A 23,794-nucleotide genomic window follows, 5' to 3' on the forward strand; every position below is an offset into this window, starting at 1 on the left:
TCCACCCCAAACTCGCTCATCCATGTCTTTATGGACCTTGCTTTGTGCACTGGTCCAAACCATTTGGTGGAGGGGGGGGGGGATTATGGTGTGGGGTTGTTTTTCAGGGGTTGGGCTTGACCCCTTAGTTCAAGTGAAGGGAACTCTTAAGGTGTCAGCATACCAAGTCATTTTGGACAATTTTATGCTCCCTACTTTGTGGGATCAGTTTGGGGATGGCCCCTTCCTGTTCATACATGACTGCGCACGACTGGGTTGCAAAGGCCATAGCCGCCATTTTATTCAATGCAAAATTACTCAAAAATTACAAACTTTTATTCTGAAAATGTATTAAAAACAATCCTTATTTGTATTTCAAATGTAAATATTTCCCACGTTCAGGACAGGAATATGGCTTCTCACCCATGTGAGCTGTTAGGTGTTTATCTAAGTTTGTTTTTGTGATAGAACCTTTTCCGCACTCCTACAAAAATACGCCTTCCCCCCCGTATGAGATTTCTTATGTATAGAAAGCTTGTGCTTCTTTGAAAAACATTTTCCGCACTCACGGCAGGAATACGGCTTCTCACCCGTATGTCTTTTTACATGTAAACAAAGTACATTTGAAATTCATATTTCAAATAAAAATATTTCCCACGTTCAGGACAGGAATATGGCTCCTCACCTGTGTGAGTTGTGAGTTGAGGTGTTTATCTAATTCTGTTTTTGTGATAGAACATTTTCCGCACTCCTATAGGAATACGGCTTTTCTCCCCATGTGAGTTTTCTGATGAGTGGAAAGATTGCACTTCTTTGAAAAACATTTTCCGCACTCTGGACAGGAATATGGCTTCTCCCCCGTGTGACATTTCTGATGTATAGAAAGATTGTACTTCTTTGAAAAACATTTTCCGCACTCTGGGCAGGAAAACGGCCTTTCTCCTGTGTGAGATTTCTGATGTAGAGAAAGGTGGGACTTCTGTGAAAAACATTTCCCGCACTCGGGGCAGGAATGCGGCTTTTCGCCTGTGTGAGATGTTTGGTGCCTGTTTATACAGGATTTTCTGACAAAACATTTCCCGCACTCAGGACAGGAATACGGCCTCTCACCCGTGTGAGTTCTGATATGCACACGAAGAACGGATTGCAACCGAAAATATTTCCCACACTCAGGGCAGGAATGCGGCTTTACTCCCGTGTGAGTTGTTAGGTGTTTATCTAAATCTGATTTTGTGAGAAAACATTTTCCGCACTCCGAGCAAGAATGCAACTTTTCTCCCGTGTGAGATTTCTGATGTATGGAAAGATAGGACTTCTGTGAAAAACATTTTCCGCACGCAGGGCAGGAATACGGCTTTTTGCCCGCGTGAGAAGTTTCGTGTCTGACTAAGCTTGATTTTCTGATAAAACATTTCCCGCACTCAGGGCAGGAATACAGCTTCTCCCCCGTGTGACTTCTTATGTGCGCATGAAGATTGTATTTAAAACGAAAACATTTCCCACATTCAGGACAGGAATACGGCTTTTCCCAGTTTTGCTCTCCTGTGTGAGATCTTTTATGTACGTTAAGTTGTGATTTAAATTGGAAACACTTCCCGCACTCAGGACAGGAATACGGCTTCTCACCTGTGTGAGATCTTTGATGTTTGATTAGATCCGATTTGTGTGCAAAACATTTCCCGCACTCAGAACAGGAAAATGGGTTTAACCCTCTGTGAGACCTCTGATGTGTGTAAAGATTGGACTTCCGTGAAAAACATTTCCCGCACTCAGGGCAGGAATATGGCTTCTCACCCGTGTGAGATCTTTTATGGTCATTTAAACCAGATTTAAAACTGAAACATTTTCCGCACTCAGTACAGGGAAACCTCTTATATGTTGGAAGGACGGTACTGTCCCTCACAGTCTGAGGTTCCTCAGGATAAGAGGAATACGATGGTCCGGCACCGTCCCTCACAGTCTGAGGTTCTTCAGGATAAGAGGAATACGATGGTCCGGCACCGTCCCTCACAGTCTGAGGTTCCTCAGGATAAGAGGAATACGATGGTCCGGCACCGTCCCTCACAGTCTGAGGTTCCTCAGGATAAGAGGAATATGATGGTCCATCTACACTGTGTGGTGCCGGATGGACATTTGAGGTAGTCGGGTTTTCTCCTGGACTATACTGTGTGATGTCCTCATCTTCTACTTTACAGTCTGGAGACAAAGTGAGACAATCCTCTGAGGTTTTCCTCATCTCCCGTCCATCTACTAAAATAGAAATACAAAGATTATTACTAGACATGAGCAGATTGGTTCCCCTAAACCAGGACTCCGCCCACATCAGGCAGCTTTGTCTCTGAGGATCTTACAATTCCCCCCTCAAGGTAACTAGTAAATGGGTCCTCTGATCTCCTACCAGTTCATTTCTTTATTCATAGACCTTAGTCAGAGAGTGAGGAAACAACGAGAACTGTCTTTTATAGGAGTGACAGTGATGAGGGGATTATAGGACGAGTGTCCCCACCCCCTCTATCATTGCCATCTTCCCAACACAAGAAGTCCTGCACTTCCTTATTTAGTCCATGATTTAGTCATGAATAACAGCGGGGCTGAGCCCCACCAGAGGTCAGAGAGTGAGGATGGGGGGAGAACAACCAAGATGAAGACTGGACTGATCCTGAAGACCACCATCATTGGGTTATTGACTCCTCCCTTATTACCACTTTGTGTTTAAGTGTCCAAAGTTGGAGGATGTTATCACATTATTATCAACATGTAAAAGTCTGTGCTCCAATCACATCATCAGATATAAAATGTCCAGCTGGTAGGAAATGGATGTAACAAAAGAGAACATAGTGCCGAGGCCTTTTTAATATACAACATGCTGTACGAGGTACAACAGTTGGGACTATATAGTATCAGAATTATATAATGCACAACATAGAGTATATAGTGCAGGGGTCACCGCTGCCTCCCATCTCCTGAGACTGCACTCAGTGACTTGGGTCTGAGACTATACAGACATATCCCTCCACCCGGCACAGCCAGCAAATAACAGAGCAAGTAACCCCGGGAGAATTGTTCGGTCAGAGGTCTTGCTATACCCTGGCATGGGGCAGAAGACCCAAGGTACATACCCCAGGTGCCTAGGCTGAGCAATGCCTATGGTGAAAATCAACATTTTGCTGCCAGCTGAACCCCAGAATCTCCATAAATCCAGTCTAGATACATAAATTGTGTCTGCAGCACAGAGAAGGAGATTATCCAAGAGAAATACAGGAATACAGGACGGGGAACACAGCTCAGGAAAGTGACCAGGGTATTACAGGCTGATATCACCCAGTCCCCGCCCTACTCTGGACCAATCAGTGAGCAGTATGGGTGGAGGAATGGACTTAGAATTATTGACCCACCTGTGCTGATCTCTGTAGGAGTGTCCTCCTCTATAAATGTCCCCGTTATTCCATCCTCCTCCATAGACTGCTGATCATCCCTCACATACGTCTCTTCTACTTCTTCTGCTTTAACCTCAAATTCTATATCAATCGGATCTCCACTCTAAATCAAGAAAATGAGAGAGAATATCATCAGTTAAATAGAAGCTTTATTATTGTGACATCAAATAAGAAATCAACAAATCGTATCCATACATCTGTGTTTTACAATCTCCGTCCCACCAACCTTGTAACAGTGAGGGATGGTGAGACCTTCTTGTGTGGGATCTCGGGAATACAGAGGACGGGGACATCTCTCTGGTGGGTTCCTATAGCTGGATGACTCCTCATCCTCCTCTTTTATCTCTTCTTTAACCTCAACTTTAAAATCTCTCAGGTTTCCACTCTGAATATATAATAAAAATGACATCAATTGCAACAATGCAGATAATGTACAGATCCTAATGATACTATCAGTGATTGTTCCTCATCTACCTGATGATGGTGGGGGATGGTGAGACCTTCCTCTGTGGAATCCCGGGAATACAGAGGATGGGGACATCTCTCTGGTGGGTTCCTGGTATTAGGTGGCTCCATCATATCCTTGTGTTCTTCTGAAAACTCCTTCATCACACCATACTCCTCATCCTCCTCTTTAAATTCTTCTTTAACATCAATATTATTATCCCCAATGATTCCACTCTAAACATATAATAAGATATTTATTGTAAAAAACATGGTTGTGTATAAATCATAACTACCAATAATTGTCAATCATCTACCTGATGATGGTGAGGGATGGTGTGATCTTCCTGTGTGGAATCCCGGGAATACAGAGGACGGGGACATCTCTCTGGTGGGTTCCTGTTACTAGGTAATTCCATCATGATGTCCTTGTCCTTGTAGAGATCTTCGAGATCCTCAGAAAGCTCTTCCATGACTCCATACTCCTCTTTATAATCTTCTTCAACTTCAATATTATCATCCCCGACGTTTCCGCTCTGAATATATAATAAAACATTTATTGTAACAAACATGCTTGTGTATAAATAATAACTACCCATAACTGTCAATCATCTACCTGATGATGGTGATGGATGGTGTGATCTTCCTGTGTGGAATTCCGGGAATACAGAGGACGGGGACATCTCTCTGGTGGGTTCCCATTACTGGATCCATCTGTAGGAAACACACACACTGACTGAATACATTGTTTCTATGTGTTTATCAGATGATGGGGGATCTAGGTGGACCCTCCGTACTGCTCTCTCCTTTACAATAAAGTCTCCTCTTACCCGGTGATGTGAGGGGCGGCTGATTGTCCATCATGACGTCCTTGTAGAGATCCTTGTGTCCTTCTAAATACTCCCACTCCTCCATGGAGAAATAGACAGTAACATCCTGACACCTTATAGGAACCTGACACACACAATGATACAGTCACCATCCAGACACATCCCTTGTCTGTTACTGGATAATGTCCCAGAATTCCCAGCACCGCTCACCTCTCCTCCATGATCTCCCTTGTGACTTCAAGAATCTTGTTTGTATTTCTCTATTCTATCAGGGAGGGAGGTGGAGGCAATGTGATGGTCAGATGATCTCCAGACTTCACAGGAGGAAAACTCTAGATTTGAACACAAATAGTAAAATCAAATGACATTCCCAGAATCCTCCTCACCTCACCCATCAGGTCTCCATTATATCAAAACCCCACATGGATACAATTTACCCACATAGGGCCCCGAACTCTGTTTGGTTAAAAGCTTGTCACAAGGAATTCTGGTGTCAATACACACAATGCAGGAGCGATAGTTTTGCTTTGCTTGTGACAGGGATATTGAGAGGAGGAGCTGTGAGGTCAGTGTGATGTCATAGGATTCTCTGACTCTGGATGAAAGGACATTGGAAGGAGGAGCTGTGAGGTGCCTAGGAAGGTTCTCACTTGTTTCTTGGTGGCAGGAGCAGGCCAGTCTCTAATGACTTCCACCTTATTGACTTGGGGTTTTATTAGGCCCCGCCCATTGCTGTACCCCAGATACCGAGCCTCTTCTAACCCTATGGCACACTTCTTTGGGTTTGCTGTTCTAATGGAATTTTAATACAGCCTGCACTTTACGTAGGTGGCTTTCCCAGTCTGTGCTTCAAATAACCACATCATCCAGATAGGCTGCTGAATAGAGTTGGTGTGGACTAAGAATCTCATCCATCCATTGCAATGTAGCGGGAGACTCATTTAGCCCAAAGTGCATCCATGTATACTGCCACAAGCCCTCTTGGGTTGCAAAAGCCGTCTTCTCTATTGCTTCCAATACACCTGCCAATACCCTCTAGTGAGATCAAAGGTGGTTATGTACCTGGTGGAATCCAGCTTCTCAACTAGTTCATCAACCCGGGGCATGGGATAGGTGTCAAACTTCGACACTTCGTTCAGTTTCAAAATCGTACAAAGGATCCATCTGGCTTGAGAACTAAGACTATAGGACTACACCATTCACTTTTGGACCTTTCTATCACCCCGAGGTCCCCCGTACTTCTTCAGCTACTGCCTGTCTGCGGGCGTCTGGAATACGATACGGCTTAAGTCACACCCAAACCTTGGGGTCAGTGACAATGTCATGTTTAATTAGATTTGTGCAGCATGGCAACTCTGAGAAGAAAACTGTATTTCGCTGTAGAAACTCTCTGACGTTTTTGTGACAATGACAGTCTCAGGTATCTGAACCTCACCTATGCCTTTCATCTTTCTCTGGGGGCCTATCACCCAGGGCTAGGAGAGCTTCTCTATCTTTCTAGGCTTTAATTACAGATCTCCTCTTTTTTCTGCCTCTCTGGTTGGTACACCTAATGCCGCGTACACACGACCGGACTTTCCGGCAGAAAAACTCAGACGGAATAATTCCATCGGACATTCCGATCGCGTGTGGGCTTCATCGGACTTTTTCTTTTTAAAATTCTGACGGAAATAGAACATGTTTCAAATCTTTCCGACGGAATCAGTTCCTATCGGGAAAACTGTTCGTCTTTATGCTGTTCCGACGGACCAAAAACAATGCAAGGGCAGCTATTGGCTACTGGCTATTGAGCTTCCTTTTTCCTTCCTAGTCCCGTCATACGTCATTGCGTTGTAAACGATCGGACTTTGGCGTGATCGCATATAGGCAAGTCCGTTTTAGTGGAACTCCATCAAAAAGACCGTCGAGTCTATTCTGACGAAAAGTCCGGCCGTGTGTGCGCGGCATTATAGTTTACTTACCAAACTTTTCAAGCATTTTATAGGGTCCTTGCCACTTAGCATGGAACTTACTTTCCACTGCGGGGACTAAAACGAGTACACGATCCCCTGGGTGGAAAGTTCAAACCTTTGCTGACCTATTGTACACTCGACTCTATGCTTGCTGCTTGTGTTCTCGGACAAGGGGCATCACGGAGCTAATTCTGACCTGAAAGGCCGAGATATGTTCTATGACACACCCCGGTAGGGTCTCAGTCTCCCAGGTCTCCTTGGCAATATCTAGCTGCCCTCGGGGATGCCTCCAGTGCAAAAGTTCAAAGGGTGAGAACCATGTGTAAGACAGTGGGACCTCTCTAATTGCAAACAACATATATGGTAGTAGACCATCCCAGTCTCTCCCATCTTTATCCACCACCATCTGTAGCATACCCGTAAGGGTTTTGTTAAACCGTTAAACAAAATCATCTGTCTGAGGGTGGTAAACCAAAGTATGTAAGTGCCTAATATTGAACAATATACACAACTCTTTCATTACTTTGGACATAAAAGGAGTCGCTTGGAATCTCTTTTGGAATCCCAGTACGGGTAAACATGTGGAACAACTCTTAGGCGATCGTCTTAGAAGAAGTGTTTCTTAAGGGAACAGTCTCAGGATACCGGCATAGTACATGGGGAAATGTTCTGCCTCTGAAGGGGTTAATCTAGGTTTTAACACTATATATGTGTGTATCATCATCTGCTGGAGATAAAAGACATCACAGTGACTATGGAGGAAGAGGACGGACATGACGGGGGGGTTACTGGGTGTAAATAGAAAATAAGATCTTATTACCTCCTCTGCTCCCACTTCCACCAATGTCTCCTCGCTACTTCCTCCCGACTCACCTCTCACCCAGAACGTCCTATTTATACCTTTCATCACTTCCTGTCTGTACCTGACATCACTTCCTGTCTTTCATAGAGACTTCCTGTCTGGGTAGAAATGAGAAGATCACCACCTTGTAGAGCTCTGAGGAACTGCAGCCCCAAGAAACGTCTCGTAGTGTGAACACGGCCTTGAGTTGCGGGTGTATGTACTGTATATCCTTATAGATGGCCTCATCTCCTTGATCACCGGCAATGGCACCAGTGGGCTACAGTAATGGGGCATAGGGGATGACTTTTGACACTCAGGGCAAGACTCATAATAATTGTTCACTTCAGGAAATATCCCAGGCCAAAATAAACACAGTAAAAAATATTTCTTGGCCTTTTCATATGCCAGGTGACCCTCCCAGGAGATGTGTATGGGCCAGGTTCAACACTGTCCTCCAATAAGGGCCAGGCCCCACAAATTGTACAACATGTCATTATTAACTGCCATATGAGGGAACACATTCTCCAGCCCCGGAGCTACTGGGGTCCCATTGTTTACCTTCACATTTTTCTGGGTTTGTTCAAGAGTAGGGTCCTGTAACTGGGTGGGCCCAAAGTTGTCCCAGGAGACCTCTAGCTCCGGCACACCCGGTGACTCTATGGTCTCAGGGGCAACCTCCGGTTCACCCGCACAGACTGCTAGGGGAAAAGACATATTTTCATCAGGGGTCACTCCTACAGCATTTTCATCAACCTTTGGTTCAAAGGGGTTGGGGTTCCCCCCTGCAGTCCCACTAAAAATCCAGGCTCAGGAGTTTTATCTTTCCTACTGCAGAATTCCTGGAACAGTGGGAAGTCTCCCCCCAGTATTACATTGTGCAATAGGATAGGGGACACAGCCACTTCATGGAAACCCGACCCTGAGCTGGTTTCAAAGGTCACCAGCGCTCTGGGGTATTTTCTACAGTCATCATGCACACGTACCACTTCTTCCTGACACTGGGTCAACAGTTCAGGGTCCACAAGAGTCCATAAGGGCAAGCATGCTTGTCCACTTTATTTTTACAATAGAGTTTGGCATGATCTGCAACTAGGCGTGGCCGAGCAAACAAGCACATGCGCTGGACTATGCCACACTCTATGGCAAGGATATGCAATTAGCGGACCTCCAATTGTTGCAGAACTACAAGTCCCATGAGGCATAGCAAGTCTCTGACAGCCGCAAGCATGACACCCAGAGGCAGAGGCACGATGGGAGTTGTAGTTTTGCAACAGCTGGAGGTCCGCCAACTGTATATCCCTGCTCTATGGACTCAGAGTTCAAGGGACATTTGGCAGCAATGTGACCCCACTCTCTGCACCGCCAACATTGGGGATGTCCACAGGTATTAACCGGGGCTTCCGAGGGACTGACCCTCTGGCCACTCACACGACTTCCCCTTTTGGGCTTAACCAACTGTGCTGCCACAATGGTTACCCGGAGGGTGTCTTTTGGCTGTTAGGGACCTTGAACCTGTAGACCCCACAATGACTGCCTCGAAATGCGCCAGCCAGCAGTGATTTTTGTGAGCTCTTCTGGCACCTCCAGTGGGCTCTGCTGTTCTTTGACTGTATGCTGAGATTGGAAGATTGTCTTTATACACTTGTGATCTTCTACTGCTGTTTGTAAGTAGTTCCTTTTTATCATTAGTTGTAATAAATTTTATCCAAAAGATAATGCACATGGCTGGTGCGCCCTTTCTTTTCTCTTTTTCATTGTTTTCTAGGATCCCCCATCCTTAAGGGCAGCAAGGCCTGTGTTCATACACTGCTCGTTCGGCTACCCACTTGTGCACAGGAGCATTTTTCTTCATTAATACCCACAATGAGGTCCTCTGAAGCAAAATAACATTCTACCAGCTCATCCTTTGAATTTGGATCAGCTTGCTTCACCCACCTCTGCAACTCAGGAGGTAGAGCTCTGAGAAACCGGTCCATCGCAACTCTCTCCACCATTTGACCAGGTTGGGAGTACTTCAGGCTGCAGCCACCATTTGACCAGGTTGATTAGGTCATACATTTGGGAGTGGGAAGATCCTCCTGACTTAAAACATCAGCTATGCACTCGCAGAGGGGGCGGGGTCACCCATTTACGTAACCGTGTGACCCCGCCCCCCTCTGACAACACGGGGAAAGCCACAGGGAATTCCCTGTAAAGTCCCTGTGCGTCAGAGGAGGGCGGGGTCACCGGATGGCCCCACCCTCCGTTATATAAGAAGTGTCAGAAGAACCGAAGTGTCACATGGCGGAAGACTCCCACTGAGGCGGATCGTGCAGACGGAGTGGAGAAGAAGATGGAGAAGAAGAAGATGGAGGAAGACCAAAGGAAGACCAGAAGAAAGAAGATGGAAGAAGAAGAAATTAATAAAGGACTTGTCAAAAACCGTCTCTTGTGTTTTTTAACCTTTGTGACACTTTTTTTGTGAAATGGTAGGTACCCCATTACCAATTCACACGGGGGGGCAGGATCTGGGGGTCCCCTTGTTAAAGGGGGCTTCCAGATTCCGATAAGCCCCCCGCCCACCACAACCACTGGGCAAGGGTTGTGGGGATGAGGCCCTTCTCCCCATCAACATGGGGACAAGGTGCTTTGGGGGGCTACCCCAAAGCACCCTCCCAATGTTGAGGGCATGTGACCTGGTACGGTTCAGGAGGGGGGGGCGCTCTCTCGTCCCCCCCTTTTCCTGCGGCCTGCCAGGTTGCATGCTCGGATAATATCAATTTGGTGGTCTGCGAGTTGGTGGTAAGTAGGCTTTGGTTTTTTCCTGGGCATTCCCCAGGCTTTGTTTGCATCTGTTTGTAGCCCTCCAAAGCCGCTTACTGCGATAGCCAGCTATAAATGAAGGCGGTGGCAAGTTTTTTGAGATCACCTTGGTGTGTTTATTGGTCCAGAAATGCACCAGCACCTTTGCAGCCATGGTGCTATTTGCTGGGTGTCTGGTGTGCTTCTGTACCTTTAAGAAGGGATGGGCTGCCCTTCAGTCCACCTGCCAGCATTTATCCATCAGAATGCATGTGCCTCCACTGTGGGGACACTCATATTTTAGTGTTAGGACCACAGATATCAGGGTGCCGTGACGAGGTTCTGTGGCTTACGCATGCATTTGCAAATGCGTGCGGACTAAACCCCTGTTTTTAACGCGTACTGTTAGACAGGTCAATTTGGTTGTCTGCGAGTTGGTGGTAAGTAGGCTTTGGTTTTTTCCTGGGCATTCCCCAGGCTTTGTTTGCATCTGCATGCTCGGATAATAGTCTGGTATTGATTTTTGGGGGGACCCCACGCCATTTTTTAAAATTTTGGCACAGGGTTCCCCTTAAAATTGGTCTGGTATGGATTTTGAGGGGATCCCCTTAATATCCATACCAGACCTGTAGGGCCTGGTATGGAATTTAGGGGGACCCCCACAAAATTTTTTTAAATTTTGGTTTGGGGTTCCCCTGTGGGGAAATCCCATGCCGTTTTTATCAATTAACTTTTATATGTATTGCCGGACCGACAATTTATTATAGACGGCGCTAGCGATGGTTTTACATGACTTTTTTTCCTCTAGAAATGTCATTTTGCTGTCAGACTGTTCTAAACACAGGAAACACGCGCCCCTTTACAGGCATACTATAGACACCCACAAGGTACGAAATTTAAAGGAATATTTCACTTTTTTTTTCACTTTAAGCATCATTAAAATCACTGCTCCCGAAAAAACAGCCATTTTTAAAACTTTTTTTTGCATTGTTACATGTCCCCTGGGGCAGGACCCAGGTCCCCAAACACTTTTTATGACAATAACTTGCATATAAGCCCTTAAAATTAGCACTTTTGATTTCTCCCATAGACTTTTAAAGGGTGTTCCGCGGCATTCGAATTTGCCGCAAACACCCCAAACTGTTCACTGATCGGCAAACAGGCGCACAGCCAATGTTCGACCCGAACATAAAGCCCATTACTAGCGTCCGTGCTCGCCAACTGGGCGACCAACAGTCTGTTAGTTTTCTGTTGTGCAGCCACAGTTTGTTGGCCGGTTGCCTGGACTTGCTGCTGCTGAGCCACAACTTTCTGAAACGTTTGTTGCTGTGCAGCATCACTTTGGATCAAGTCCTTTAGCAAGTCCTCCATCCTGCAGATTCACAATTACACTGCAGTACACAGTGCCTTTAAAGCAGAACTCCAGGATTTTCAAAAAATCCCCCATCAGAACCCCCCCCCCACACACACACACAAAACACTAAACAGTTCTTACATTTGTGAAATTTCTTACCGTTTAAGAGATATGACTGATTGAATTTTCAGGAAGTCAGCTCTGTGATTCAAAAAAGGCATCATCTTTTCTGGCAGGGAGTATCTCTTAGAACAGGGATTTACATCACATCCTCTTCTCTCTCTCTAACTGTAATCAGACTACATTTCCCATGAATCCTTGAGATTGGAGTGAATGTTGGAGGTACACGAGGCTTGTACATGTAAATGTGAACTCACCCACTTCAACATAAATCACACCCCTCATTCTGCAGCCAGCAAGCCATACATAACACACGGTATGATAGGGTACAGCCTTATAAAAACAAAGCATTTTAATATAAATGCATATTAATATAATATTAATTTAATGCATATAATAAATACATTTAAATTAAATGAATACATTTATTTTAAATGCAAACCAGTGCAGCTTATCAGTGTCCACCAGTGCCAAATGTCAGGGACCACCAGTGCAGCATGTCAAGGACCACCAGTGCCGCTTGTCAAGGACCAACATGGAGGGGACCACCAGTGCCGCTTGTCAGGGACCACCAGTGCCGAATGTCAGGGACCACCATGGCAGGGACCACCAGTGCCGAATGTCAGGGGCCACAAGTGCGGAAAGTCAGGGACCTACAGTGTTGAATGTCAGGGATTATTATCGGAAATCACTTGTATGACGAAGCGGGGATCTCGAGCTGTGGTCAGGTATTATATATGAGAACACCGATCGCTGATGTCCCCCCCCCCCCCCGCCGTTATTATGATTGACAGCGCACTGTTCCTATACAGGCTGGACATCAGCAATCAGTGTTCTCATATAACAATACCTGACACAGTGGGAGATTATACAAGTCATTTGTGATGATAATCCCGCTCTGCACGGAGATAGCAGGCGGTGGGGGGGTGGTGGATTACAGGAGTAGAGGTAGAGGAAGAGGAGGAAGGAGAGAGAAGAAGGAGGACACCTCTTTCATGGGCGGCACAGACCGGGGGGCTGGGAGACCCCTTCCACCCACAACATGTCTGCTTCCTCTCCGCTTGTTTTCAGAGAACTACAAGGGGGCGTATCAGACTACAAGGGGGTGTGTCAGACCGCTGGCTGAGCCGAGGAGAGGGATAGAAGCCAGCGGTCTTACAAACAGGAAGTCACCAGGAAATAACGGCTTTTCAGCAAGTTTAGCAGCCTATTACAGAGGAACTACAGAGCTCAGAAGAACATGGATGGCAAAGTTGGTGAAGGCCGGAGATCAGCAACAAGCACATGGAAAAAAAAAATTTGGCCAGAGCTCTGCTTTAAGTAGTATAGATACACACAAAAGACGTCACAGTGACTATGGAGGAAGAGGACGGACATGATGGGGGTGGTTACTGGGTGTAAATAGAAATTGAGATCTTATTACCTTCTCTGCTGCCAATTCCAACAACGTCACCCCTACTTTGTACCTCATGGAACTTCCTGTTCCTTTATCTAACATCACTTCCTGTTTGTCCCTGACATCACTTCCTGTTTGTACCTGACATCACTTTCTGTCTTCCATAGAGACTTCCTGTCTGGGTAGAAATGAGAAGATCACCACCTTCTGAAGCTCAGAGGAACTGCAGTCCTGAGAAACGTCTCGTAGTGTGAACACGGCCTTGTGCTGTGTGTGTATGTACTGTATATCCTTATAGATGGGGTCAACTCCACTCCCACCAAGGGGGGTAGAAATATATTACTGCCTAGTCCAGACTTTCTCAGCCAGGGTTCCTCCAGAGGTTTCTAGGGGTTCCTTGAGCAATGAACAGTTTCTGGAAATACTAATGGTGCAGCGCTGATACAAAACCTACTCACATAATATATATATATATATATATATATATATATATATATATATATATATATATATATATATATTTTTTTTTTAATGTTGTGTAAAGAAATATGAATAAACACAATACAACGAATGTTCTGCTAATACATTAAAGCAATTTCTATGTGCAGGAAGTGCCAGTGCTCACAACCGTGTTCCACATAATAATTACACAATACTTCAAAGTGCTCTTATTATAATGTCCAAAAATACAGTCCATAAATATATACATACTATATTACCAAAAGTATTGGGACACTTTTACATGCACAATAACTTTCATAGCATCCAAACCTTAGTCCGTAGGGTTCAATATTGAGTTGGCCCACCCTTTGCAACTATAACAGCTTCAACTCTTCTGGGAAGGCTGTCCACAAGGTCTAGGAGTGTGTCTATGGGAATGTTTGACCATTCTTCCAGAATAGCATTTGTGAGGTCAGGCACTGATGTTGGACGTGAAGGCCTGGCATGCAGTCTAATTCATCCCAAAGGTGTCAGGACCCTGTGAAGGCCAGTCAAGTTCCTCCACCCCAAACTCGCTCATCCATGTCTTTCTCGCTCATCTATATCATAACCCCCCCTCCACCAAATGATTTGGACCAGTGCGCAAAGCAAGGTCCATAAAGACATGGATGAGCGAGGTTGGGTTGGAGGAACTTGACTGGCCTGCACAGAGCCTTGACTTCAACCCGATAGAACACCTTCTAGCACCAGACCTCCTCTGTAGCTCGAAACAGGTAACCTGTAAAAAAATTTAAAGCGTCGCCTATGGAGATTTTTTAAGCACCTTAGTTTGTCGCCATTCCACGAGCGAGCGCAATTTTAAAGCATGACATGTTGGGTATCAATTTACTCAGCGTGACATCATCTTTCACTCTATACAATATAAAATTGGGCTAACTTTATGGTTTTCTTTTTTTTTTTTTTTCATTCAAAAAAGTGTATTTTTTCCAAAAAATTGCATTTGCTTGCCATTTTATTCTCTAGGGTCTCTGCTAAAGAAAAATATATATATATATAATGTTTGGGGGTTCTAAGTCATTTTCTAGCAAAAAATACTGACAACAAATGTCAGAAATAGGCCTGGCCCTTAAGTGGATAAACTAGTGAAGCTGATTTCTCCAGGAAGGAGAAGAAGAGGTCCTTCCTGGAGTTTTTGGGGACCCGAAATTTGTCATTGTTGCCCCGCCACAGACAGGTTTGACATGTTGGGTATCAATCTACTCGACAAACAACCTCATCTTTTTATACTTTGTCAGAAAAATAAGGTCGTATATTTCACTTGTGTGCACTGAAAATACATTTCATGTATTTGGTTTTACTGATGTGTACCCTTGATAAAATACTGAGCTAGCGACTACCACCATTTTATTCTCCCGGGCCTCTGCTTTTAGAAAAGGTTTTGGGGGTTTTACTTCTTCAGGCCCAAAATGTGTATTTTAACATAAGTTCAAAAATATACGGTATATGAAAAAAACAGATGGGCTCACTCTCCTGTGACCACACTCCAAACATTAGAGCTCCCCCTAGCTGCAGCCTGGTAATAACATTGCTGGGAGGTCTATTCATTTATCTGCTACAAACTTTCCATCTTTATATAAAACTCTCCTGACATTTATGGGATCTATTCATTAAAAAAAAAAAAGGACATGAAAATGCAAAAAAATTAAATTTCTGTAAATCGGGGTAAAAAACGATCTCCGAGTTATTTGTATGAAACCACGCCTGACGAGGGATACGGGGTCTATTTATAAAACATTTCTTGGATGAATGTGATGAGCATTTCCCCAGCTGTTACAGATTCTGGCAGTATTTGAATATACACAGTGATTTCCTATGATCGTCAGCTCCATCTAGTGGCCATAATGCAGCAGAAATACTTCAATACCGCATTATTGCCATTAGAGGGCGCTGATGACCATAGGGAATCACTGCTCACATTGATTGAACAAATGTTTAACAAACAGACCTGTAACATTTTTATTGTAAAAGGCCTAGAGGACCGCGTTTTAAGTGGTGGGGCTAACGTGTTTCGTCCTGAAGGACGACTTAAGAAAACAGATCTCTTGATAGAGTTTACACCACAAAATCTACTCAGCCAATGAGAGGTAATGACTCCATTTTTATTTTTCTCCTGCTATCAATGGCCAACACGGTACAACACTTCATCCATGTCTTTGGTGATCTCTGATCTCCTTATCAACTGTTTCTTCCATGATGAAGATCAGCCATGGAGTATATCTGAGGTGTATATCAGGGTGTGCTTCTTCCCCACATGTCCAGCAACATTCATATACAAGACATTTCCCGCACTCACTAATACACCTCGAGGGTTGTGTGGGACCCCCTGATGTACAGGAAGACAGAACTTCAGCGAAGAACATTTCCCTCAGTCAGACCAGGAAAGTTCATTCTCCTCCGTGTCCAATTTCAGATGACTATAAACAGAGAACTTCTGTGGGTTACACCTCCTCCAATCAGAAGAGGAATGTGGACCTACCTCCGTTTGTAATCTCACATGTGACTCGAGACCGGTCTTAGTTTGAAAACATTTCTCACATTTAGGACAGGAATATGGCTTCTCCCCTGTGTGTGATCTCTGATGTTCAGAAAGAGCGCCCTTCCGTGAAAAACATTTCCCGCACTCAGGACAGGAAAACAGCTTCTCCCCCTTGTGACTCCTCTGATGTATAACAAATTGTGATTTCATTATAAAACATTTCCCGCACTCAGCACAGGAATACGGCTTTTCCCCCGTGTGCAATCTCTGATGTATCTGAAGATATGACTTCCCTTTAAAACATTTCCCGCACTCAGGACAGGAATACAGTTTCAACCACGTGTGATACCGCAGATGGCTGAAAAAGGAGAACTTCTGAGAAAAACATTTCCCGCACTCAGGACAAGAGTACGGCTTTTCCCCTGTGTGCACTCTCTGATGCAGAGCAAGATTAGACTTCTGTGAAAAACTTTTCCTACACTCAGGACAAGAATACGGCTTCTCACCTGTGTGAGCTCTTTTATGTGCATCAAAATTGTTTTCTAATCTAAAACATTTCCCGCACTCAGAGCAGGAATACGGCTTCTCACGGATGTGAGTTGTTTTATGCTCAATCATTTTGAATTTAGTGCGGAAACACTTCCCGCACTCAGGACAGGAATATGGCTTCTCCCCTGTGTGCGATCTCTGATGTATGGAAAGATTGGACTTATATGAAAAACACTTCCCGCACTCAGCGCAGGAATACGGCTTCTCCCCTGTGTGCGATCTCTGATGTTTGGAAAGATTGGACTTTACAGAAAAACATTTCCCGCACTCAGGGCAGGAATACGGCTTCTCACCCGTGTGAGATCTCTGATGTGTGGAAAGAGTGGACTTCCCTGAAAAACATTTCCCGCACTCAGTACAGGAATACGGCTTTTCTCCCGTGTGAGATCTCTGATGTATGGAAAGAGCGGACTTCTTTGAAAAACATTTCCCGCACTCAGTACAGGAATACGGCTTTTTACCAGTGTGAGATCTTTTATGCTCAATCATTTCGAATTTAATGTGGAAACACTTCCCACACACAGGACAGGAATATTGTTTCTCCCCTGTGTGTGATGTCTGATGCGCAGAAAGATTGGACCTCCTTGAAAAACATTTCCCACACTCAGGGCAGGAATATGGCTTCTCGCCTGTATGAGATCTCTGATGTATGGAAAGATATGACTTCTGTGAAAAACATTTCCCGCACTCAGGGCAGGAATAGGGCTTCTCACCTGTGTGAGATCTCTGATGTATGGAAAGAGGGGTTTTGTTTCTAAAACATTTCCCGCACTCAGCACAGGAAAACCTCTTATATGTTTGAAGGACGGCACCGTCCCGCACAGTCTGAGGTTCCTCAGGATAAGAGGAATACGATGGTCCGGCACCGTCCCGCACCGTCTGAGGTTCCTCAGGATAAGAGGAATTCGATGGTCCGGCACCGTCCCTCACAGTCTGAGGTTCCTCAGGATAAGAGGAATACGATGGTCCGGCACCGTCCCGCACAGTCTGAGGTTCCTCAGGATAAGAGGAATACGATGGTCCGGCACCGTCCCTCACAGTCTGAGGTTCCTGAGGATAAGAGGAATACGATGGTCCGGCACCGTCCCTCACAGTCTGAGGTTCCTCAGGATAAGAGGAATACGATGGTCCGGCACCATCCCGCACAGTCTGAGGTTCCTCAGGATAAGAGGAATACGATGGTCCGGCACCGTCCCGCACAGTCTGAGGTTCCTCAGGATAAGAGGAATACGATGGTCCGGCACCGTCCCTCACAGTCTGAGGTTCCTCAGGATAAGAGGAATACGATGGTCCATCTACACTGTGTGGTGCCGGATGGACATTTGAGGTAGTCGGGTTTTCTCCTGGACTATACTGTGTGATGTCCTCATCTTCTACTTTACAGTCTGGAGACAAAGTGAGACAATCCTCTGAGGTTTTCCTCATCTCCCGTCCATCTACTAAAATAGAAATACAAAGATTATTACTAGACATGAGCAGATTGGTTCCCCTAAACCAGGACTCCGCCCACATCAGGCAGCTTTGTCTCTGAGGATCTTACAATTCCCCCCTCAAGGTAACTAGTAAATGGGTCCTCTGATCTCCTACCAGTTGATTTCTTTATTCATGGACCTTAGTCAGAGAGTGAGGAAACAACGAGAACTGTCTTTTATAGGAGTGACAGTGATGAGAGGATTATAGGACGAGTGTCCCCACCCCCTCTATCACTCATTGCCATCTTCCCAACACAAGAAGTCCTGCACTTCCTTATCTAGTCCATGATTTAGGCCGGGTTCACACTGGCATGATATACGCTCCGACTTTGGGAGCACATGTCGCATTACGTGTGTAAATCAATGATTCCCTATGAGAGCCACCTTAAGTGGTCCGACTTTGAAAAAGGTTCCTGCACTACCTTGGTCCTACTTCTGCTCATCGAATATCATTGAAGTCGGATCCTTGTCCTACCCATACGACCCGTGACATCTGACATGGTGATTACAGCAGCAGTAAAAAGGAATTTATGTCACACTGGGATGGTTTTGATTGGTCAAAGGACAAGTCAGACTATCTCAAAGTCGGAGCAAAATCTTAGAAGTATGACAGAAGTAGGACCGATGTTGCAGGGCAAAGTAGAATGACAGTGGTACAACAGTCGTGAAGTACCAGTGTGAACCCGGCCTTAGTCATGAATACCAGCGGGGCTGAGCCCCACCAGAGGTCAGAGAGTGAGGATGGGGGGGAGAACAACCAAGATGAAGACTGGACTGATCCTGAAGACCACCATCATTGGGTTATTGACTCCTCCCTCATTATCACTTTCTGTTTAAGGCTCCGAAGTTGGAGGATGTTATCACATTATTATCAACATGTAAAAGTCTGTGCTCCAATCACATCATCAGATATAAAATGTCCACCTGGTAGGAAATGGGGGTAACAAAAGAGAACATAGCAGAGTGCCGAGGCCTTGCTGTATGAGGTACAACAGTTGGGACTATATAGTATCAGAATTATATAATGTACAACATAGAGTATATAGTGCAGGGGTCAGGAGTATGTAATGTACAATATAAATTATCAATTAAAAGAGTCAGGACTCATAATATTGGTGTTCAGTAATCAGTGGTGGCTTAATTATTTACTTAACTGGAGACAAGTTGCAGAGGTCCCACACCGCTGCCTCCCATCTCCTGAGACTGCACTCAGTGACTTGGGTCTGAGACTATACAGACATATCCCTCCACCCGGCACAGCCAGCAAATAACAGAGCAAGTAACCCCGGGAGAATTGTTCTGTCAGAGATCTTGCTAGGAATGGGGCAGAAGACTCAAGGTACATAACCCAGGTGCCTAGGTCAAGCAACGCCTATGGTGAAAATCAATATTTTACTGCCAGCTGCCCCCCGGAATCTCCATAAATCCAGTCTAGATACATAAATTGTGTCTGCAGCACAGAGAAGGAAGATTATCCGAGAGAAATACAGGAATACAGGACGGGGAACACAGCTCAGGAAAGTGACCAGGGGATTACAGGCTGATATCACCCAGTGCCCGCCCTACTCTGGACCAATCAGTGAGCAGTATGGGCGGAGGAATGGACTTATGCTGCGTACACACGACCGTTTTTTCCATCAGAATAGACTCTGACGTTTTTTCCGTCGGAGTTCCGACAGAGTTCCGCTGAAACGGACTTGCCTACACACAATCACACCAAAATCCGATCGTTCAGAACGCAATGACATACGAGGGGACTAGAAAAAGGAATTTCAATAGCCAATAGCTGCCCTTTGCATCGTTTTTGGTCCGTCAGAATAGCATACAGACGAACGGTTTTCCCGATAGGAATTGATTCCGTCGGAAAGATTTCAAACATGTTCTATTTCTAGGTCCGTCAGAGTTTTCGAAAGAAAAGGTCAGACGAAGCCCACACACGATCGGAATATCCGATGGAATGATTCCGTCTGACCTTTTCTGCTGGAAAGTCCGGTCGTGTGTACGCGGCATTAGAATTATTGACCCACCTGTGCTGATCTCTGTAGGAGTGTCCTCCTCTATGGATGTCCTCGTCATTCCATCCTCCTCCATAGACTGCTGATCATCCCTCACATACCTCTCTTCTTCTTCTGATTTAACCTCAAATTCTATATCAATTGGATCTCCACTCTAAATCATGAAAATGAGAGAAAATATCATCAGTTAAATAGAAGCTTTAATATTGTGACATCACATAAGAAATCAACAAATCGTATCCATATATCTGTGTTTTACAATCTCCGTCCCACCAACCTTGTAACAGTGAGGGATGGTGAGACCTTCCTGTGTGGAATCCCGGGAATACAGAGGACGGGGACATCTCTCTGGTGGGTTTCTATAGCTGGATGACTCATCATCCTCCTCTTTTATCTCTTCTTTAACCTCAACTTTAGGATCTCTCAGGTTTTCACTCTGAATATATAATAAAAATGACATCAATTGTAACAATGCAGATAATGTACAGATCCTAATGATACTATCAGTGATTGTTCCTCATCTACCTGATGATGGTGAGGGATGGTGTGATCTTCCTGTGTGGAATCCCGGGAATACAGAGGACGGGGACATCTCTCTGGTGGGTTCCTGGTCTTCGGTGACTCCATCATATCCTTGTGTCCTTCTGAAATCTCCTCCATCACACCATACTCTTCATCCTCCTCTTTAAATTCTTCTTTAACATCAATATTATTATCCCCAATGATTCCACTCTAAACATATAATAAGATATTTATTGTAACAAATATGCTTGTGTATAAATCATAACGACCAATAATTGTCAATCATCTACCTGATGATGGTAAGAGATGGTGTGATCTTCCTGTGTGGAATCCCGGGAATACAGAGGACGGGGACATCTCTCTGGTGGGTTCCCATTACTGGATCCATCTGTAGGAAACACACACACTGACTGAATACATTGTTTCTATGTGTTTATCAGATGATGGGGGATCTAGGTGGACCCTCCGTACTGCTCTCTCCTTTACAATAAAGTCTCCTCTTACCCGGTGATGTGAGGGGCGGCTGATTGTCCATCATGATGTCCTTCCCAGCACCGCTCACCTCTCCTGTCAGCAGCTCAATGATCTCTCTGGTGACTTCTAGAATCTTCTTTTTATTTCTCTATTCTATCAGGGAGGGAGGTGGAGGCAATGTGATGGTCATATGATCTCCAGACTTCACAGGAGGAAAACTCTAGATTTGAGCACAAAAAGTAAAATCAAATGACATTCCCAGAATCCTCCTCACCTCACCCATCAGGTCTCCATTATATCAAAACCCCACATGGATACAATTTACCCACAAAGGGACCCAAGTCTGTAGGTTAAAAGCTTGTCACAAGGAATTCTGGTGTCATTACACACAATGCAGGAGCAATAGTCTTGCTTTGCTTGTGACAGGGATATTGAGAAGAGGAGCTGTAAGGTCAGTGTGATGTCAAAGTATTCTCTGACTCTGATTGGAGAGACATGGGAGGGGCGCTCTGTGAGGTCAGTGTGATGTCATAGGATTCTCTGACTCTAATTGGAGGGACATTGGGAGGAGAAGTTGCAAGGTCAGTGTGATGTCATAGGAGTCTCTGACTCTGATTGGAGAGACATGGGAGGGGAGCTCTGTGAGGTTTCTGTACACTGTGGGGTTCAGCTTCAAGTGGAGAGCTTTCAGAGGGGTAATCCAAGCTGCACGTAAGGTAAAGGGCTTCCTGTTTATTGGTCAGCGTGTACAGCAAACAGCAAAAAGTTTCCCGTACAGAGGTAAGAAATACAGTCCCAATACAAGTCCAGCAAACAGTTATGAAGCCTCCTGGCTTGTGAATAGACCTCAGTGGGTCTACTTCAGTCCTGCAGACATGTTACCTCACAACCTGCTGGTCTCCTTTCTCAGCACCAACAACAGACTAACCCAGAGAAGACAAATTATACCCCAGGTGAGGAGCAAGGTCTGGCCAGTCCTTAACCCCTTGCATCCTGCTACAGACTTCTCACTGCCACCTATTTACTTTTTGAATTACAAAATCTTATAGGGCAGATACACTCCATCTACAACTGACAGGGGCTGTTTGTCGCATACCTCCCCCCGCTATTTGAACCCATGGATTCGAACACAAGCTACCAACCAATGGTTTCCATAAAGGGCATCCGCATTTTTCTGATTGCGACCAGGCCGGTTCCCCACTTTAAAAGAAAAATCTTGGAAGGCCAGGAACCACCAGGTAATTTTTGCATTACGGACCTTAGCCTGGGCCATTCATTTTAAGGGAGCATGGTCTGTTATGAGTCAAAAGTGGCTCCCCAGCTGGTAGTACCGTAGAGCCTCGAAGGACCACTTGATGGCCAAACACTCTCGCTCCACAATACTACAATTTCTTTCTGCAGGGGTCAGCTTCTGACTCGAATAGCCCACTGGGTGTTCTTTTCCACCTACCACTTGGGACAAGACAGCCCCCAGACCTACATTTGAGGCATCGGTCTGGACTACAAATTCTTTGTTGAAGTGTGGGGCTACTAGCACAAGTTGTTTAAACTGGGCCTCCTCCACACTTTGGAAAGCTGCTTCAGCCTTGGGATTCCACTAAATCACTAGAGGAGCTCTTGCCCTTGGTAAGGTCACTTAAGGGTGCTGCCATTGTGGCAAAGTTTGGGATGAACCTCTGATAAAATCCAACCATGCCTAGGAAGGTTCTCACTTGTTTCTTGGTGGCAGGAGCATTCCAGTCTCTAATGGCTTCTACCTTATTGACTTGGGGTTTTATTAGGCCCCGCCCAATGCTGTACCCCAGATACTGAGCACCTTCCAACCCTATGGTACACTTATTTGGGTTTGCTGTTAAGCCAGCATGTATAATGGAATTTTAATACAGCCTGCACTTTAGATAGGTGGCTTTCCCAGTCTGTGCTCCAAATAACCACATCATCCAGATAGGCTGCTGAATAGCGTTGGTGTGGGCTAAGAATCTCATCCATCCATTGCAATGTAGCGGGAGACTCATTTAGCCCAAAGTGCATCCATGTATACTGCCACAAGTCCTCTTGGGTTGCAAAAGCCGTCTTCTCTTTTGCTTCATCTGTCAGGGGAACCTGCCAATACCCTCTAGTGAGATCAAAGGTGGTTATGTACCTGGTGGAATCCAGCTTCTCAACTAGTTCATCAACCCGGGGCATGGGATAGGTGTCAAACTTCGTTCAGTTTCTAGAAGTCATTACAAAATCTTAAAGGATCCATCTGGCTTGAGAACTAAGACTATAGGACTACACCATTCACTTTTGGACCTTTCTATCACCCCGAGGTCTACCATCCCACATACTTCTTCAGCTACTGCCTGTCTGCGGGCGTCTGGAATACGATACGGCTTAAGTCACACCCAAACCTTGGGGTCAGTGACTATGTCATGTTTAATTAGATTTGTGCAGCATGGCAACTGTGAGATAAAAACTGTATTTCGCTGTAGAAACTCTCTCACCTTTTTGTGACAATGACATAGACTCAAGTATCTGAACCTCACCTATGCCTTCGTCTTTCTCTGGGGGTTTATTACCCAGGGCTAGGAGAGCTTCTCTATCTTTCTAGGCTTTAATTAAATTTACATGACAGATCTCTTCTTCTTTCTGCCTCTCTGGTGGGT

The 23,794-nt window shown here is 45.1% G+C and overlaps 1 protein-coding gene across 1 annotated transcript; it reads right to left on the minus strand.

Annotated features, from left to right (window-relative positions):
* Positions 1 to 274: 274 nt before the first annotated feature.
* LOC141105447 (uncharacterized) lies at positions 275 to 23,333 on the minus strand. Its single transcript, XM_073595303.1, has 16 exons — positions 23,031 to 23,333; positions 21,177 to 21,294; positions 20,963 to 21,060; positions 20,676 to 20,882; positions 20,428 to 20,586; positions 20,163 to 20,304; positions 16,005 to 18,102; positions 11,470 to 11,639; positions 8,045 to 8,184; positions 4,691 to 4,808; positions 4,477 to 4,574; positions 4,178 to 4,396; positions 3,891 to 4,097; positions 3,643 to 3,801; positions 3,375 to 3,519; positions 275 to 2,229 (listed from the first exon to the last, which is right to left on the minus strand). Exons 1-16 carry the CDS (start codon positions 23,331 to 23,333, stop codon positions 731 to 733), a joined length of 5,880 nt encoding a protein of 1,959 aa, XP_073451404.1. The 3' UTR covers positions 275 to 730.
* Positions 23,334 to 23,794: the final 461 nt, after the last annotated feature.

The sequence above is a fragment of the Aquarana catesbeiana genome, linkage group LG08, assembly GCF_042186555.1.
Source record: "Aquarana catesbeiana isolate 2022-GZ linkage group LG08, ASM4218655v1, whole genome shotgun sequence".
Classification (NCBI taxonomy): domain Eukaryota; kingdom Metazoa; phylum Chordata; class Amphibia; order Anura; family Ranidae; genus Aquarana; species Aquarana catesbeiana.

Excerpts from the sequence above, each read along its gene's own strand:
- LOC141105447 (XM_073595303.1), bottom strand. The coding sequence starts at position 23,333 with ATGCCCCGGGTTGATGAACTAGTTGAGAAGCTGGATTCCACCAGGTAC. Across the intron at positions 11,640-16,004 it reads GAACTTTCCTGGTCTGACTG|GATGGAGGACTTGCTAAAGG; the intron begins AGGGAAATGTTC and ends GTGAATCTGCAG. Across the intron at positions 8,185-11,469 it reads GTTGGCGAGCACGGACGCTA|CAGTCTGTGCGGGTGAACCG; the intron begins GTAATGGGCTTT and ends CTTTTCCCCTAG.